The 19,012-nt window shown below is 46.9% G+C and overlaps 1 protein-coding gene across 1 annotated transcript in view; it reads left to right on the top strand.

Moving 5' to 3' along the window:
• Positions 1 to 753: 753 nt before the first annotated feature.
• The window catches only part of LOC140426287 (AP-1 complex subunit mu-1-like), a 74,983-nt gene continuing 56,724 nt past the window's right edge, over positions 754 to 19,012 (top strand). The window contains 4 exon segments of the mRNA XM_072510856.1: positions 754 to 876; positions 990 to 1,102; positions 2,083 to 2,239; positions 2,341 to 2,408. Coding sequence (XP_072366957.1) covers positions 1,061 to 1,102; positions 2,083 to 2,239; positions 2,341 to 2,408 — 267 coding nt within the window. The 5' untranslated portion in view covers positions 754 to 876; positions 990 to 1,060.

The following is a 19,012-nucleotide window of genomic DNA, read 5'->3' as shown; positions in this document are numbered from 1 at the left end:
ACCCGGCCTGCCAAAGACAGTGGAAGGCTGTTCCACCTTTGCAGGACTGCCTTGACCCTCCACAATAGGTTGGTGCAATTCAATTTACAGAGCCATGCCCAAATGAGAGAAAATAGTAATAGTTGGCAGTGTATCATTCATAGCACTAACGTTCCACGTAGTTGCAGACAACATTTAATTTGGTGAACGGTGGTTCAGCCCTATATTGAACACAGCGAGTGAAAATCGGTTCAGATGAAAAAATGGTCATACTAAATTAGATATATAGACGATTTTTCTATGCATTCGCAACATTTTTGGTAAAATTAGTAAGAGGAATGTCACCTATGTATTGAATGTCACCTATGTATTGGGTGCAAGTCAGAATTAAACTATCCCTAAATACATCCCATTTCCATCTCTAGCAGAAGGGATTTGAACTAAAAAAGACTGAGATTTATGTGAGGAGTGGGGAATCTTAGCTGTAATAAAACGATTAACATTTTCCCTCACATTAAAGGCTAATGAAACATGTTGTGTAATTGTAATGAAAATGGTAGTTGACTCCGAGCGATTTCTGACCCAATTATGCTGGCCTCTCTTTAAATTCCCAAACGATGACGTTGCTGGGACAGAGTTCTCAGTTTTACGTCCACAACCTTGTACCTAATATAGGACAATGAATTCTTGATGTTTCTTCTTGAAATTAGTTTGAACACTGTTCATTTTAAACCAATTTACCAGTTGGATTAAGCCACAAAATTATCGATGATACCTTATTTAGTCAGCAATTAATTATGTCAGCTACTAAATTGTGATTTGTTCTTGTATCAAGCATCGCTAAAGTTTTTCAAGCCTTGAACCTTCTGGTTGATCAATAGGCCAAAGTAACAACCGGTTTGTTTCTATCTGTGTTTGCTTTTAGTGTTGCCCTATCCCACTCCAGTCAGGGTTATATTGATTTCGAAACTGAGAAATTAGTGTTTCCTTCCTGATTTGTTTCCTTCTAGAGCATGTATTTGTACGTGATGAAAAGCCTGTAATTCTCCTCCAATATCATCCACCTCTAATCCCTGCAGACATGGCGTTTTCAGCCATTTTTTTCCTCGATAACAAAGGACAGGTAGGTTAATAAAGGACAGGTAGGCTTATGCCTTGGTGCCTTGGTTATATTGCTAAATAGTTGAAAAGTACTTTTAATCTCGAGTATATTTTGTTATTTTCTCCTACTGATGGATGAGCTTCCTCAGCCTGCATCAGACAGTGATGCAATAAAGTAGAAATTTATGAAGTATTATTAACAATCCCCCAAAAAAGCAATTTATTTATGTAGTGGTGGATTCATTTTGGCTGTTTTGAAGATTTGGTTTGTGAATGCTGATTAATGTTTAACTCCTGGTTGCTCAACTAATGGAATATGAAATGCTGAAATGCATTCTCTGACGTGTGTTGATGAGACCATTGTGGCTTTGTTTCGCTGTCATCTAATAAAAGCTATTTGCTGTATGAAAGCAAATGGTTCATTAAGAGAGAGACCAGACAAGCAACCTACTATCAGTTTTAGCCTTCGAGGCAAGCAAGCAGCCTAAAGTAATTGCTCCTGTTTTTCCTCCTCCCCTGTCTAGAAACACCTAGCCTTTCCTTGCTACTTGCTTATTGAAACGCAGCTAAGATCTGAAATTTGATGAAGCATTGAAGCCATAAACTCGATCCTAATATGCAGCACATGAGTGCTAAACTACAAGGGCCAGACTTGAACTATATGCTTATATGTTGTTCACCTACAAAAGATCATGATGCTTTAATTATTGTGAAAATGCTTAAACATGAGGTGTTATATAAATGCAACCAACCTTATTATGTCTTTCATTGACTGTAATGCCCCAAGTCAAATTAAAAGTTAATGATTTAAAAATAATTTGAGCAAAATACCAACCTTTGCACCTAGTACAACATGCTAGTTTCTAAATACACATGCAACAGACTTCCTTTCATCAGGCTTAGAATTATGTGACTCGCTGTACAATATTTTTAACAATGTTCTACATATTTTTTAAGCGACAGCATATTGTCAATTATAAATTTTGTAATGATCCAATACAGGTTCTCATTTCGCGCAATTACCGAGGGAACGTTGAAATGTCGATGATTGAGAATTTTATGCCTTTACTTCTGAGCAAAGAGGAAGATGGATCCTCAAATCCAATTTTCAAGAAAGGCAATGTCTACTTCATGTGGATTAAGTACAAAAATATCTACAGTATCCTTGAATATACTTTTTTAAGCTGTCCCACCTGTTTCTATAATTTTGTACTTTGAATCATACATTTGGAAGTCATCAAACCTTAACAAGAAATCCAGTGGTATGTACAACAAAGAGAAACATCAACATTTCATTATCCTTCTCATTCCTCTTCAAAGTAAAACAGGTAGGCAAAAATTACCACAGTCTGTTTTAACCACTTACGGTGTAACGGTAGGCAAAAGTTACCGCAGTCTGTTTTAACCACTTACGGTGTAAATGTCAAGTGTCATGTGAAAGTATCTTTAAGAAATGGGTGTTTATGACTGCAGTGATGTCAGAGAGTGAGTGGAGCTGGGCTATCTGTCAGCTTTTTACTTTCATTTTAGGCTGTTTGCTGCAGGGTGTGTTTTAGTTTCGTTTTCAGAGCTGGATAGCTGCAGTCACAGCCAGAAGGTGTATTAGAGTCTCTCTCTGTAATCTAAAGAATGTAAATCGATCCTTTGTTGATATAAAACTAATAACTGCTCTTAGTAGTGACTTTAACCTGATGTGCTTCTGCTGAAAGGTTTTTTTTAAAAAGTCTTTTGGATATTGAAAGGAAAGTAAGAATTACTTAGTGTTGTATTATTTGGGGGTTGTATTTGAATTAATGGTTGCTAAGATTTTCACTATGTTTTAAAAAGGTTAACTTGAGTTCATAGAATAAACATGGTTTTGCTTTAAAAAATACTTTTCCATTTCTGCTGTACCGCCCCTATAGAGTGGGCCATGTGCTCCCTATACCACAATCTATTAAAAGTTGTGGGTCAGGTGAACTCCATGATACATTTTGGGGTTCTCTAAACCCTGGCCCATAACAAATTGGGGGCTCGTCTGGGATAAAAATCTATCTATTGGATTGGCTTGTCAACTTAAACACAGTGAGGGGTGAGCATATTGTGGTTGCTTTTCTGGTGTGGTATTTTAGTTTAAGTAGGGAGTGTGTTGTGGACAATGGCTCTTTTAGAGGCTCTGAAGTTTTTGGGAGTGGAGACGGTCACACACACTACCTTACGGACAGAGACTAAAAGCAGACTGTTAGATTTGGCAAAAACATTGCAGTTAACATTACTTGACAAAATGTGAAAAGATGAGGTAATTATGGTGGTGGCTAAGCATTTAAAGTTGCCTGAGATACAGTTTGACTCATTGGAAATGGCAAAAATTCAGTTACAAATTAAACAAATGGAACATGAAAGAATTAAAGCAGCTTGAATACGAAAGAGAGGGAAAAGAAAGAGAGAGTGGCAAAAGAAAAAGAAAGAGAGAGAGCGGAAAGAGATAGAGAGGAAAAAGAGAGAGAAAGGAAAAAGAAAAGGAGAGAGAAGAAAGGAGAAAAGAAAGAATAGCCCTAGCAGAAGAAAGAGAAAGGGAGATACAGATCAGGGAAAAAGATAAAGAGAGAGAGTTTGAACTTCAGAAAATGGCCATGAAACATGACAGTCAGTTAAAATTGGTAGACGCAAAGGGAAATGTACAGTTTGAGGATAGTGATGTGGATAGTGAGAAAGAGCGTCAAAGTCGAAGTCTTGGTGGGAATCTATTTAAATATGTCCAAGCATTGCCAAGGTTTGATGGGAAGGAGGTAGAAGACTTTTTCATTTCATTTGAGAAGGTAGCTAAACAAATGAAATGGCCACAGGATATGTGGGTATCACTGATTCAAACAAAGCTGGTAGGTAGGGCTAGTGTTTGCATCACTACCGGAGGAGGTATCTGGGACATATGAGGAGGTGAAAAAATACATCTTAGGTGCATATGAACTAGTGCCTGAAGCCTACAGACAAAGGTTTAGAAATTTAAGGAAAGAATTTGGTCAAACATACATGGAGTTTGAAAGGCTCAGAGTAATTTTAATAGGTGGATAAGGGCTTTGAAAATAGACCAAATGTATGAAGCTCTCAGAGAAATTATACTTTTGGAGGAGTTTAAAAATTAAATTCCTGATGCAGTGAGAACTCCTGTGGAAGAGCAGAGGGTTAAAACTGCGAGATTAGCAGCAGAAATGGCAGGTGATTATGAATTAGTCCATAAATCCAAGCTTGGTTTCTGACATCAGTTTCAGCCTGTGAGGTATAGAAACTGGGGACATGAGAAATACTCAAGTGGTCAAAGTAAAGGTGATCTGATGGGAGATAATAAGGAGAGTGTACCTCAATTTAAAAAGGGTGGAAGAGATGTAGAGGGTGCCATCTCCGTTACTCCACTACTGGGCCGATATCTGGGGTTCGAATATCTGTGTGTGTCTCTCTCCAGCCGGCACTGAAACTTCAGAGGCCAGGGGATGTCGCACTGGGACACTTCCACTGAAGAGAGCACTGATTCAGGCCTGCCGTTTATTCCTAACCGACAGCCTGAGACTTATATCACACAGATCTCCAGACCCCTACCAATACCCAGGTGATTCTCTCTCTTGCCGGTGGTACAACACCCACCCGGTTCCTACTCCACTAGAGTAGCTTTCCCAAGAGAGAGAATAGGACACTGCTGTTTATTTCCTAACCAGCAGTCTGTCCTGAGTGAATCGCTCAAGATGACCCTCGATTCTTGAACCCGGAATTAAGGTGAGGAGTATTTTTAACAATGACTTGGTCAGAGATCGCTGGTGAAGGATTGAAGAATTTAAACGACTCCAATTAGCATCAAATCAAGATTTATTGTAAAACCCAGGTCAAAATCATCAACAGAAGAAACACAATAAAATCTTATGCTCTAATACAACTAAGTCTATTCAAAAGGTAATATAGCGGACACAACGAAAATTCTTACGGTTACACAGGTTTTAGCAAAATCACAAGGCACAAAACAAGTTCCCTTCCCCAAAGCCTCAACCACTATTAAAATCAAGGGAGTTTCGCAAGCTGCTGCGGGTTACTTACGGTCACAGGCTGCAGAGGTCAAGTCAGGGGTGCAGAGGTCGAGCCAGGAACGAAGAGCCCTACTCGAAAACACAGCCCCTTTTATATAGTTATACCTGGCTTTGTTCTGTGATCGGCCAGCCCCTTTTGCCTTGAAAAGGTAGGTTTTTAAAGTTCCCGCTGGTCCCGCCCCCTTTGAGCCGGTCAGAGCTTTATGTTTCCGGGTATCCCTTGCAGGTCCGCTTCTTCCAGCTAGGCAGACCTGCGCGATTTGAATTTGGCGCTGGCTCCGCCCCCCTCCTCCCAGTGAGTTTCTGCCGGCAGCTTCTGTCAAGATTGGAGTACCTCCCCCAGGTCCGCCTCCAACTTGGTTTTTCTGCCGGTAGCTCCTGCTGATTTTCTAGGGGCTTTTCCAGCGCAATATGCTGGACTCAGACAGTCTGATTTCTAGTTTAACGAGGTTAGGCTCTTCTGTGGAGAATTTCAGTGTCTTCCAGCTGCTCCGGAGATGGCTGCTATTCTCACCTCGCTATGTTGATGGGGTGTTAATTGGATTCTGCTCTGGTGGAGGCCAGGTCATTTACATTTGCATGGGGCTATGACCATCCCATTGTCCTGCTTGCATGCAAGCCTCCTGTGTATTCCCGTGCCCCTTTGTCTGTGTTTTGATGTTATCTTGTTGTCTGGCTCCTTCTTCCTTGTAGCTCCTAGGGGGGTGTTTGCAAATATTTATGTGTTTATGTCCCTACTCAGCTCAGCGGGCCAAGCCTGCTGGGAAAACTGGTTCTGTTCCCTTGGCTGGAAAGTCAGTTTACAGTCTCTGGGTTTCTCCAAAAGGGCCGAATTGCCCGAAAACCTTACAGATGCCCCTTCGATACGTCCCTACCTGCTTGGACCGTATCGACACAGGTGAAGGGCAATTGTTTCCCTTTGTGTGGACCGTAGGCCCCCCCCCCAACAACATGCGAAACTACAAGTCCCAAGACAGTTCCCTTAATCTAGGCTACCCCTGATTTTAATGAAAGGGAAAGACAAGACCATACTTAATTCAAGCAGACAGTAACATATACACATTTCACCGGAACCCCAAACGTAAGGGTCCCTGTACATATATCACAATCAAGTACACATTTCACCGGAACCCCAAACGTAAGGGTCCCTGTAACCCGCGAATCCATACAACTATTTACAATTGCATCTGTTTATTTCACCAAGGATCCTCCTTTCTTGGCTGCACTTCGCTTCTTCCCGATGAGGGCTCTTCATTTACTCTCCATCGTCGATACCTGCAGCTGAGAGGTTTAGTCCAACTGAGGCGACAGCACAATGTACCCCCTGTACAACATTTCCTTTGTGGGGCAAACACTAAACCATTCTCAGGCTCCCCCCTGGTGGTGATCGGACAGTTGTGAGGGTCGATCGGTTGGGCTGTGGGCAGGGGTCGCTTTACCTGAACCAGCAGTTCGGTAGCTTCTACAGTCATCCCTTCCCTGGGCGTTACACATCCCTCCCCACTGTGGTCAATTTATCCCGTTCCCTGGGTTCTGCCACCACCTTACAAAAGTGATTAATGCCCCTTGTGGACATGCCTTGGTAGATCCCCATGAACACCAATAAATGCCCCGGTCAGAAGCCCACCCCTTATCCCCGCAAACGGTGATCCTACCCGGTGACCCCGTGATGGTCCGTTAGGTGTTGGTGTCCAGTCCGTTCCCAGTCCGAGGACCGATCCCTCATGTCCAGCCTCAGCTTCCTGGGCCACCACCGTCTCCCCAAAGGAAGGTCCCCCTCACAGGTTGAACACACCCGCCTGCCCTCAGTCACCCTAACCCGGTCAGTCGAAGGACTCTTCTGTCTCGCCTCTGCGGAGTTCTCCCGGTCCCACCATCGCCAGGATCAGCAAACTCCACATCGTGGGGTGCCCCATCTGTAAGACAAACAAAACACATCCTTGCCTCCACAGCCCTACCTACCTTAAGGTGCATGGGTGCTATCCGGTGGCGGCAGCAGCTCCTGCTTTGAAGTTGCCGCAGCCTGTCTGGGGTTCTGTGTTTACAGCCCGGCTCCCCAGGGTCCTAGTGCCTGCCGCTATCCGGTGGCAGCAGCAGCTCCTGCTTTGAAGTTGCCGCAGCCTGTCTGGGGTTCTGTGTTTACAGCCCGGCTGCACCAGGGTCCTAGTGCCTGGTGCTTCATCATTTTACCCTTGCACCAGGCGCTTCTGTGTCCCCACGATCCCAAATACTTCACACACAACTACACACTAATTAGAACTAACAGGGGGGGGAATGCTATATACAATGCCACCCGTCTCCGGGTGGCCAAATTAAAACTGTGCCCCGCTAAACTGGGGCAGTTCACCTGTTTGGTCCAACGGCTCGGGCCAGACCGTCCCCTCCCGGGGGTTCGGGCTGCCCCTTGCCTCTCCTTTCCCAACAGGGTTCGGTGATCCCTCATCGCTCCCTTCCCCTCTGGCCCCCTTACTGCGGGACCGGGTGACAGGGAGGTGTGATGGGGACCATCTTACCGGGGGCTTGGAGACCCGATTGCTCCCTCGTCCCCCGACTGGTTCCCAAGCCCAAGGTGATACCTCCACTTCCTCCGCCTCCTTAGCCTCTATACTAAGGCAGGCTGCCTGACCCACAGGTAAGGGCTTGGGAATCGTTCCTGTCCCTGGGCTGGGTGCTTGCAGCACTGTCGGTCTCTTTGGGACTGCCCCTTTTGGACAGCACCTTGTCACCGGTTGTGTGACCGTGGAGTCAGGGACCTCCCCCACCGTCGTTAATTCTACGGGGGGTTTCTCCACTACCACCCCCAGTCTTCCCCCCACCTTGCTCTTTCTTGTCCTTATGGGGTGGAACAATTTAAATTGGCTGATGTGGCGTTCGCATGGGTCCCACCTTAAGGGATTTAAACTGCAAATAGCCCCTGAGGCAGCCTCCAGAATGGGACCCTGCACCTGGACCGGACCAGGGTCTGGGGCTAGAACTACCCCTGCGCTCCCTTTTTCCTGAGGCTGCTCCCTGGGTAGTCATACGGGTTCTTGTGGTGTGGGTGCGGGCAGGCCCTGGCCCGTTGCCATTGCCACCTGTCCCGACCCAGCTGCTAGGCTCTGCAAAAAGGCTAAAAGTTTCTTTACCTCGAAGGTTTCCGGGGCAGCTGCTCCTGCCGCCGGGGTCTGACTCTCTACTGCGGGAGCCCTCTCCTGCTTGCTAGGGTTTTTACATTCCCTCTTGAAATGCCCGGCCTTCCCACACCCGTAGCATACCGGTTTCTCGTCGGAGGTTCGGGTGCCCTCATGCTTCCACTCTCTCTTAGGGGCTGCTGGCGCGATTTCATGCACCCTACCCTTAAGGGGCTTGTCCTCACCCCTCTCCCCATTACGATATGCGAGGGTAAGTTTCCTAAGGACCTCTTCCTCATTAAGGTCCGGACTCTGCGGGTCGAACCAGTGTTCGGCTTTTGCCCTAACGTTAGGGAGACAGTTGGCAACTAGGGTCTTCAGCCAGTGGGCGGTTCTTTCCCCTAAATTCCGTCTATCCGCTTGAACCCCGCATGCCTCCATATAGACAGTCCACAGTCTGTCTGCGAACATGGTGGGAGATTCCCCTGGTTGCTGCTTGGTTTCCCCCACCCTCATGAAAGGGCTCCCCAGATTCAAGCCCATTGCCTCCAGAACAGCAGTCTGTGCTGCCGCCCAGGTGTCAGGTCTTCCCCCATTCCCAGAGGTCACTGTCCTGCATAGCTGGGCATCTAGGGTTATCAGGAGCATCTTTATTTGCTCCCCTTCGTCGCAGTCATTGATGTTGGCAGCCTGTTCCACCTCCATAAAATGCAGCGACGGATCCCCCTTTGGAGTTAGTCTGGGAACGTGGGCCACCATCCCCCTGAGCGCGGATGCCCCATGAGGAACGATAATGTCGCCCTCAACCGGTCCCCTATTTGCCATCCCCGCCGGGGGACCATACCTCCTTTGCCTGACAGGGCACATCTGCCCTACCTGGGGTTCCTGCTCCTCCTCCCCACTGTCCAGCTCTCCTGCCTCGTTGGGTAGCCCCCCTGTCCCCGGGCTAACTACCCATATAGGAGACGCCGCTATCTGGGGATACACCACTGACCCCCCTTGGACCTGCCCCTGACCGGGCGGTCCAAACCCTACCTGCTGACCCGGCCCCATCACCGGCATCCCAGGCAGCGGTCTGTCCCCATCCCATGGGGACCCACATACGAAACCAGGCGGACACGCCTCCAGCTGGGGGTACCCTGCCGACCCCCCTTGGACTTGCCCCTGAACGTGCAGTCCGATCCCCCCCTGCCGGCCCGGACACAATCCCGGTGCCTCAGGAGGCGGTCTATTCCCCTTGGCCTGTGGGGAATCATCCGCTGCGAGGAGCACCTTGCCCCTTGGGAACCCCCCTGGACCTACCAGGTGTACCTGTCCCCTGACCTTGGACAAGGCCTCCTCCAACTCCGTTATTCGTGCCTGGCACGGCCCATGGGCACAGTCCCCTACTTCCTCGCGAGCCACCCGGTACGCTGCCTGGATGTCCCGGAACTTCCCCTCCAGCTTCCTACACTGCTCTGTACTCCGAGCATAGAGTTCCTGGAGCCTCCGTTCCTTTTCTTTACCCTCCACTATCTGGCAGTGGAGATAGTCCTTCTCACACCGGTTAGACTCGCTTTCCTGTTTCATTTCTGCCATTTCTTCCCGCAGTCGTTCCGCTGCGCTAGCGCTGTCCCCTGCGCTGGCCCTCACTTCTCTCAACTCCTGCTCTAACTCTTCGACCCTATCCTCTGTTTTGGCTACCTGCTCGGACAGGCAAACCAGCCAAACTGCCTTCTCCAAGTGCCTTTTGTGCGCCTTACTGTCTGTCCATGCAGCCGCTGCCATTACCGGTTGCTCCGCATTGATTAATTCTGAAACCCAAGGTTTGGTGAGGTTGACCTTTTGCCACAAATACGAGGATATTCTCTCCTCCATTTTGCTTCGTTCCCTCACCCCCTCTGCCAAGTCACATACTCCAAACCACCGGGCTCCTGCCCCGGTCGCCATTGTAGAGGGTGCCATCTCCGTTACTCCACTACTGGGCCGATATCTGGGGTTCGAATATCTGTGTGTGTCTCTCTCCAGCCGGCACTGAAACTTCAGAGGCCAGGGGATGTCGCACTGGGACACTTCCACTGAAGAGAGCACTGATTCAGGCCTGCCGTTTATTCCTAACCGACAGCCTGAGACTTATATCACACAGATCTCCAGACCCCTACCAATACCCAGGTGATTCTCTCTCTTGCCGGTGGTACAACACCCACCCGGTTCCTACTCCACTAGAGTAGCTTTCCCAAGAGAGAGAATAGGACACTGCTGTTTATTTCCTAACCAGCAGTCTGTCCTGAGTGAATCGCTCAAGATGACCCTCGATTCTTGAACCCGGAATTAAGGTGAGGAGTATTTTTAACAATGACTTGGTCAGAGATCGCTGGTGAAGGATTGAAGAATTTAAACGACTCCAATTAGCATCAAATCAAGATTTATTGTAAAACCCAGGTCAAAATCATCAACAGAAGAAACACAATAAAATCTTATGCTCTAATACAACTAAGTCTATTCAAAAGGTAATATAGCGGACACAACGAAAATTCTTACGGTTACACAGGTTTTAGCAAAATCACAAGGCACAAAACAAGTTCCCTTCCCCAAAGCCTCAACCACTATTAAAATCAAGGGAGTTTCGCAAGCTGCTGCGGGTTACTTACGGTCACAGGCTGCAGAGGTCAAGTCAGGGGTGCAGAGGTCGAGCCAGGAACGAAGAGCCCTACTCGAAAACACAGCCCCTTTTATATAGTTATACCTGGCTTTGTTCTGTGATCGGCCAGCCCCTTTTGCCTTGAAAAGGTAGGTTTTTAAAGTTCCCGCTGGTCCCGCCCCCTTTGAGCCGGTCAGAGCTTTATGTTTCCGGGTATCCCTTGCAGGTCCGCTTCTTCCAGCTAGGCAGACCTGCGCGATTTGAATTTGGCGCTGGCTCCGCCCCCCTCCTCCCAGTGAGTTTCTGCCGGCAGCTTCTGTCAAGATTGGAGTACCTCCCCCAGGTCCGCCTCCAACTTGGTTTTTCTGCCGGTAGCTCCTGCTGATTTTCTAGGGGCTTTTCCAGCGCAATATGCTGGACTCAGACAGTCTGATTTCTAGTTTAACGAGGTTAGGCTCTTCTGTGGAGAATTTCAGTGTCTTCCAGCTGCTCCGGAGATGGCTGCTATTCTCACCTCGCTATGTTGATGGGGTGTTAATTGGATTCTGCTCTGGTGGAGGCCAGGTCATTTACATTTGCATGGGGCTATGACCATCCCATTGTCCTGCTTGCATGCAAGCCTCCTGTGTATTCCCGTGCCCCTTTGTCTGTGTTTTGATGTTATCTTGTTGTCTGGCTCCTTCTTCCTTGTAGCTCCTAGGGGGGTGTTTGCAAATATTTATGTGTTTATGTCCCTACTCAGCTCAGCGGGCCAAGCCTGCTGGGAAAACTGGTTCTGTTCCCTTGGCTGGAAAGTCAGTTTACAGTCTCTGGGTTTCTCCAAAAGGGCCGAATTGCCCGAAAACCTTACAGAGACATGAAAAGTTTCAAATGTTTTCACTGTAATAAACTAGGCCGTGTAAAGTCACCGTGTTGGTGGTTGGAGAAAAGCACTGGGAAGGCTGATGTGGTAAAACAGGATAAGACAGTGGGGTTTGTGAAAGTGGTAAAGGAAAGCCCAAGTGAAGCGAAGGAGGTGCAAAAGATTGTACAGCCTGATCAAGAGATGATTGATAAGAAGGTGCCAGATCTCTTTAAAGAATTTACTTGTGTGGGTAAAGTTTACTGTGTGTATCAGGAGGAGCAGGTAAAGAAGTCACAATTTTAAGAGATACGGGAGCTAGTCAATCTTTAATGGTAAGAGATGAGGAGTTATGTAATCTGGGAAGAATGTTGCCAGAAAAGGTGGTAATATGTGGAATTCAGGGTGAGAGGAGTAGTGTTCCATTATATAAGCTAAGGTTGGAACGTCTAGTGAAGAGTGGTGAAGTGGTAGTAGGAGTAATAGAGAAACTATCTTGTCCAGGAATGCAGTTTATCTTGGGTAATGATATGGCTGGATCGCAGGTGGGAGTGATGCCTACTGTGGTTGATAAGCCAGTGGAAAATCAGTCAACTGAAGTGTTGAAGGACGAATATCCGGGGATTTTTCCGGATTTTGTAGTAACAAGGTCGCAAAGTCACAGGTTAAGACAAGAGGAGAAATCAAAGAGTGACGATAAAGCTGAAATGCAATTATCAGAAACAATTTTTGATCCAATGGTTGAAAAAGAACAAGAACAGGTGGAGGATGAAGTGGATATTTTTAGTTCAGGAAAATTGGCGGAGTTACATCTCATGAAAAAATCAGGGGAAAAAATGACAGTTGTATATTGTTTAGTAAATCCAAGAGCAAAAGGTTGTTCCTTCTATGTGATATCTAATATCGGTGTCCAGATGAACTGTTCTCAAAAGCCAAACATCAATGTTGTGGATGCTTTAATTGCTTTAATTGCAGTATCAGATCAAAATGTTTCCAATGAAAATTTGTTAAATCCTGCCGATGTAATATTTCTTGACTTAAGGGAAAATGCTTTTTCATAATGCAAAAGAATCTTAAAAGCTATTCGTATGGGAAACATATTTAATGTTTCCTTTTTTCCTGATGATGATACGGTTACTGCAGGGATCAGGTGCACTAAGGGGACAAATACAATAATAAGGGCAGAGAAATACGAACATTCAAACTGTTCATACGGAATTTTAGTAATTGAGAAAATGCAGCAGGCTAGCACCCCCACAGCCTGAAGATGTGCAGGCTAGGTGGATTGGCCACGCTAAATTATCCCTTAATTGGGGGGGGGGGGGGAAAGAGAAAATGTAGCAGTTCATTGTAAGCTGTGCCACATGTTGAAGTATTTCCGAAGAATTAGAATCAAATTCCTACAGTGCAGAAGGCTGCCATTCAGCCCATCGAGTCTGCACCAACCCTCTGAAAGAGCACCCTACCTTAGCCCACTTTCCTGCCCTATCCCCGGGACCCCAGAACCACACCAAACCTGCACCTCTTTGGATCAAGGGGCAATTTAGCATGGTCAATCCACCAAACCTGCACGTCTTTTGACTGCAGGAGGAAACCGGACACCCGGAGGAAACCCATACAGACACGGGGAATAAGTTTCACTGTGAATTATTGAATGTTTTAATTATTCTAAGTTACTACATCAACTATTTGCACTTACTTACATAGCATTTTAGCCAGAATAAAATATTGCAAGGAACTGCACATTAAGGAACAGAACTGAGCAACAATAGGACAGGAATTGGAAGAAGGGGCAAGAATTGGTATTCTAGAAATTGTTTTTTAAAAGAATTATGAACATATGGAGTGATATTCCTTCTGAATGGATGAACCAATTAAGAACATAGAACTTTGGAGCAGGTATATGCTATTCGGCCCTTCGAGCCTGCTCCACCTTCAATAAGATCATGACTGTTCTGATTGTGTCTCAACTCTGTCTGCCCCATAACCCTTGAGTTCCTTGTCACTACAGTCTTGAATAAATTCAGTGACCCAGTCTGCTTTCTGAGGAAGATAATTCCACAGATTAAAGGTCCTTTGATAGAAAATAATTCTCAGAATCTCCATCTTATGGGCGGCACGGTAGCACAGTGGTTAGCACAGTTGCTTCACAGCGCCGGGGTCCCTGGTTCGATTCCCATCTTGGGTCATTGTCTGTGCGGAGTCTACACGTTCTCCCTGTGTCTGCGTGGGTTTCCTACAGGTGCTCCAGGTTCCATTCCACAAGTCCAGAAAGACGTGCTGTTAGGTAATTTGGACATTCTGAATTCTCCTTCCATGTATCCGAACAGGCACCAGCGTGTGGCGACTAGGGGCTTTTCACAGTAACTTCATTGCAGTGTCAATGTAAGCCTACTTGTGACAATAAAAAAAAAAAAAATTTAATTATTAAAAAGAAGACCTGTGTTCCTAAACTGTGTCCCCTAGTTCTAGTCTCTGCCTCCCATAAGAGGAAACATCCTCTCTGCTCTCTTCAGGATCTTGTTTGTTTCTCTCATTCTCCTAAACTCCAATGGGTATAGGCCTAACCTGCTTAATAAGATAAGCCCTTCTTCCCAGAAATGAATGGAGCGAACTGCCGCTAACACAATTGTATCCTTTTCCAAATAAGGAGACCAAAACTGTACACCATAGAAAAATAGTAGCAGGAGGAGGCCATTCGGTCCTTCAGGCCCGCTCCGCCATTCATTATGATCGTGGCTGATCATCAAATTCAATAGCCTAATCCCACTTTCCCCATATCCTTTGATCCCCTTCACCCGAAGTGCTATATCTAACTGCTTCTTGAAACCATACAATGTTTTGAACTCAACTACTTCCTGTGGTAACAAATTCCATGGGCGGAATTCTCTGAAAATGGGGCTATGTCCCCACGCCCATGAGAAAACGGGCAGTAATCACTCTGGACTTACTTGGAGAAAGTCCAGAGTGATTCTCCATTTTGAAGGGGGCATGCAGGGCCCTGGAGTACTCTACGCAGCTCCGGTTGCTGATAGTGGACCCTGCACTTCGGCCGCGGGTCCGCGCAGCATGGCGGACCCGCGCAGTAAGCCGGCCCTCCCAGATTGCAAGCGCGCCCGTTGATCGGTGGCCCCCGATCGGAACCCTGGCGACGGTTCCCCCCGCCCACCGGGTCTATAGACGGCACTGCAAGCTCCTGCCAGGGTAGAACCATGAGGGAACCACACCGGCGGAGAATCGCCGCGGGGGCCTCTTTCAATGGCCCCCGACCGGCGCCGCATCGACCCCCCACGCGACTGCCAGCGATTCTCCGGTCCGCGGAGAATCACAGGGTGATACCAGACCCGATCGTAGGTCTGACGCCATATTCTCTGCCCCCGCGGTGAGTGCAATTTCGGCGCAGGAGCTCGGAGAATCCCGCCCCATATTCCACATAAAATGGAAATGTGCCATTCGGCCCTTCGAGCCTGCTCCACTTTCAATAAGATCATGACTGCTCTGATTGTGTCTCAACTCTGTCTGCTCCCATAACCCTTGATTCCCTTGTCACTAAAGTCTTGAATAAATTCACATAAAATGCCAGCTTGGCACCTTGGCAGTGCTAATCTGGCAGTGCCACCTGGGCACCTTGGCAGTGCCCAGGATTCACCTGCCAAATCTCGCGAGATTGCATTGAATCTAACGAGGCGTTGCTAGCCGGGTAGATCCCGGGAGCGGGGTCTCCCGACTTTCGCCGGCCACTCTGCGCCACGGCGAGATGCTTTGCCGGCACAGCGTGGCCAGAGGATCGTGCCCATAGAGTCATGCAGCACAGAAAAGGCCCATCACGTCCGTGCCAGTCAAAAACAACCACTTAACCATTCTAATCCCATTTCCCAGCATTTGGCCCATAGCCTTGTATGCTCTGGGATCGCAAATGCACATCTAATACTTGTTAAATGTTATGAGGATCTCTGCCTCCACCACCCTTTCAGGCAGTGAATTCCAAACCCAGCACCCTTTGGGTAAAAGGTTTTTCCTCAAATCCCCTCTAAACCTCCTGCCCTCACCTTAAACCTATGGCCCCTTGGTCATTGATCTCTCCACAAAGGGGGAAGGTTTGTCCCTGTCTACTCTATCTGAGCCCATCATAGTTTTATACCACCCCCCCTTCGCCAATCTTGTCTGCATTGTATTTTACCAAATTATTTTGTTCTCAAAGGATTTGCATCACTGGTCCATTGAAGCATTTGTCTAATGCAGAGAAAAAGAACTCTTCAAATTACCGACAATTATGTGTTGGTTGATTATTTTATAAACACACCCTTTTCTCATATTTCTCTGCATCACAATGTAAAAGGACAAGCCAGTGATCTACTCTCTTAGTGGTTTCAGGAGGGGTGTGTAGTTGTCTGGACTTACGGACTCTTCGCTTTATCTACCTGGAGATTGCTCAATGTGTCCTACAGCTCAGATTAATAACTCACTCTGGGGCAATCATGTACAAAAAGAACATAGCAAACTTTTGGATGAACATTGATGGATTGAATAACATTTTCATAACATTATGATGCAGTATGATAGCCAGTTGACCAGGGATGCCCACATTCCCATGAGGAATTAAAAACAAATGTTTGCTAGAAGTTAACACTGACTGGTTGGGAATCTACAATAAGTTAAAAAAAATTAAGCATTGGTAAACTAATTAAACATAATTTCTTAATTATAATTCAGAGGGGTATCTAAGCCAGAGATCGGAGAGTACTGTATTTAGCTTTCACATTTATAGTAGAAATCTAGTGCTAGGAAACATATAGTTAACAGTAACTTTTTTTTTAACTTTTAAATTTAATTTACTAATTAATTGATGCAATGTCAATTAGAGGAGTGCAGTGCTCTGACTGTGAGATGTGGCAGGTCCGGGAGGCTTCCAGCGTCCCGGATGGCTTCATCTGCAGAAAGTGCACCCAACTGGAGCTCCTCACAGACTGCATGGTTCGGTTGGAGCAGCAATTGGATGCACTTAGGGGCATGCAGGTGGCGGAAAGTGTCATAGATAGCAGTTATATAAATGTGGTCACACCCAAGGTGCAGGCAGAGAAATGGGTGACAACCAGAAGGGGCAGGCAGTCAGTGCAGGAATCCCCTGTGGTTGTCCCCCTCTCGATTGGATACTGTCTGGGGGGATAGCCTATCAGGGGAAAACAGCAGCCAGAGCAGTGGCACCACGGCTGGCTCTGATGTTCAGAAGGGATGGTCAAAGCGCAAAAGAGCAACAGTCATAGGGGACTCTATAGTCAGGGGCACAGATAGGCGCTTCTGTGGACGTGAAAGAGACTCCAGGATGGTATGTTGCCTCCCTGGTGCCAGGGTCCAGGATGTCTCTGAACGGGTAGAGGTCATCCTGAAGGGGGAGGGCAAACAGGCAGAGGTCGTTGTACATATTGGTACTAACGACATAGGCAGGAAGGGGCATGAGGTGCTGCAGCAGGAGTTCAGGGAGCTAAGCAGAAAGTTAAAAGACAGGACCTCTAGGGTTGTAATCTCGGGATTACTCCCTGTGCCACGTGCCAGTGACGCGAGAAATAGGAAGATGGTGCATCTAAACATGTGGCTAAACAGCTGGTGTAGGAGGGAGGGTTTCCGTTATCTGGACCACTGGGAGCTCTTCCGGGGCAGGTGTGACATACATAAGAAGGACGGGTTGCATCTAAACTGGAGAGGCATAAATATCCTGGCCACGAGGTTCACTAGTGTCACACGGGAGGGTTTAAACTAGTATGGCAGGGGGGTGGGCACGGGAGCAATAGGTCAGAAGGTGAGAGCATTGAGGGAGAACTAGGGAATAGGGCCAGTATGGCTCTGAGGCAGAGCAGACAGGGTGAAGTTGCTGAACACAGCGGGTCTGGTGGCCTGTAGTGCATATGTTTTAATGCAAGAAGTATTACTGGTAAGGCAGATGAACTTAGAGCTTGGATTAGTACTTGGAACTATGATGTTGTTGCCATTACAGAGACCTGGTTGAGGGAAGGGCAGGATTGGCAGCTAAACGTTCCAGGATTTAGATGTTTCAGGCGGGATAGAGGGGGATATAAAAGGGGTGGCAGAGTTGCGCAACTGGTTAGGGAGAATATCACAACTATACTGCGGGAGGACACCTCAGAGGGCAGTGAGGCTATATGGGTAGAGATCAGGAATAAGAAGGGTGCAGGCACAAAATTGGGGGTTTACTACAGGCCTCCCAACAGCCAGCGGGAGATAGAGGAGCAGATATGTAGACAGATTTTGGAAAAGAGTAAAAATAATAGGGTTGCTGTGATGGAAGACTTCAACTTCCCCAATATTGACTGGGACTCACTTAGTGCCAGGGGCTTAGACGGGGCAGAGTTTGTAAGGAGCATTAAGGAGGGCTTCTCAAAACAATATGTAGACAATCCAACTAGGGAAGGGGCTGTACTGGACCTGGTATTGGGGAATGAGCCCGGCCAGGTGGTAGAAGTTTCAGTAGGGGAGCATTTCGGGAACAGTGACCACAATTCAGTAAATTTTAAAGTGCTGGTGGACAAGGATAAGAGTGGTCCTCGGGTGAATGTGCTAAATTGGGGGAAGGCTAATTATAACAATATTAGGCGGGAACTGAAGAACCTAGATTGGGGGCGGATGTTTGAGGGTAAATCAACATCTGACATGTGGGAGGCTTTCAAGTGTCAGTTGAAAGGAATTCAGGACCGGCATGTTCCTGTGAGGAAGAAGGATAAATACAGCAATTTTCGGGAACCTTGGATAACGAGAGATATTGTAGGCCTCGTCAAAATGAAAAAGGAGGCATTTGTCAGGGCTAAAAGGCTGGGAACAGACGAAGCCTGTGTGGAATATAAGGAAAGTAGGAAGGAACTTAAGCAAGGAGTCAGGAGGGCTAGAAGGGGGACACGAAAAGTCATTGGCAAATATGGTTAAGGAAAATCCCAAGGCTTTTTACACGTACATAAAAAGCAAGAGGGTAGCCAGGGAAAGGGTTGGCCCACTGAAGGATAGGCAAGGGAATCTATGTGTGGAGCCAGAGGAAATGGGCGAGGTACTAAATGAATACTTTGCATCAGTATTCACCAAAGAGAAGGAATTAGTGGATGTTGAGTCTGGAGAAGGGTGTGTAGATAGCCTGGGTCACATTGAGATCCAAAAAGATGAGGTGTTGGGCGTCTTGAAAAATATTAAGGTAGATAAGTCCCCAGGGCCTGATGGGATCTACCCCAGAATACTGAAGGAGGCTAGAGAGGAAATTGCTGAGGCCTTGACAGAAATCTTTGGATCCTCACTGTCTTCAGGTGAT

The sequence above is a fragment of the Scyliorhinus torazame genome, chromosome 7, assembly GCF_047496885.1.
Source record: "Scyliorhinus torazame isolate Kashiwa2021f chromosome 7, sScyTor2.1, whole genome shotgun sequence".
In the NCBI taxonomy this organism is placed as follows: Eukaryota; Metazoa; Chordata; class Chondrichthyes; order Carcharhiniformes; family Scyliorhinidae; genus Scyliorhinus; species Scyliorhinus torazame.
Note: the sequence above shows the minus strand (reverse complement) of the source record. Positions and strands in the feature narration are given on the sequence as shown.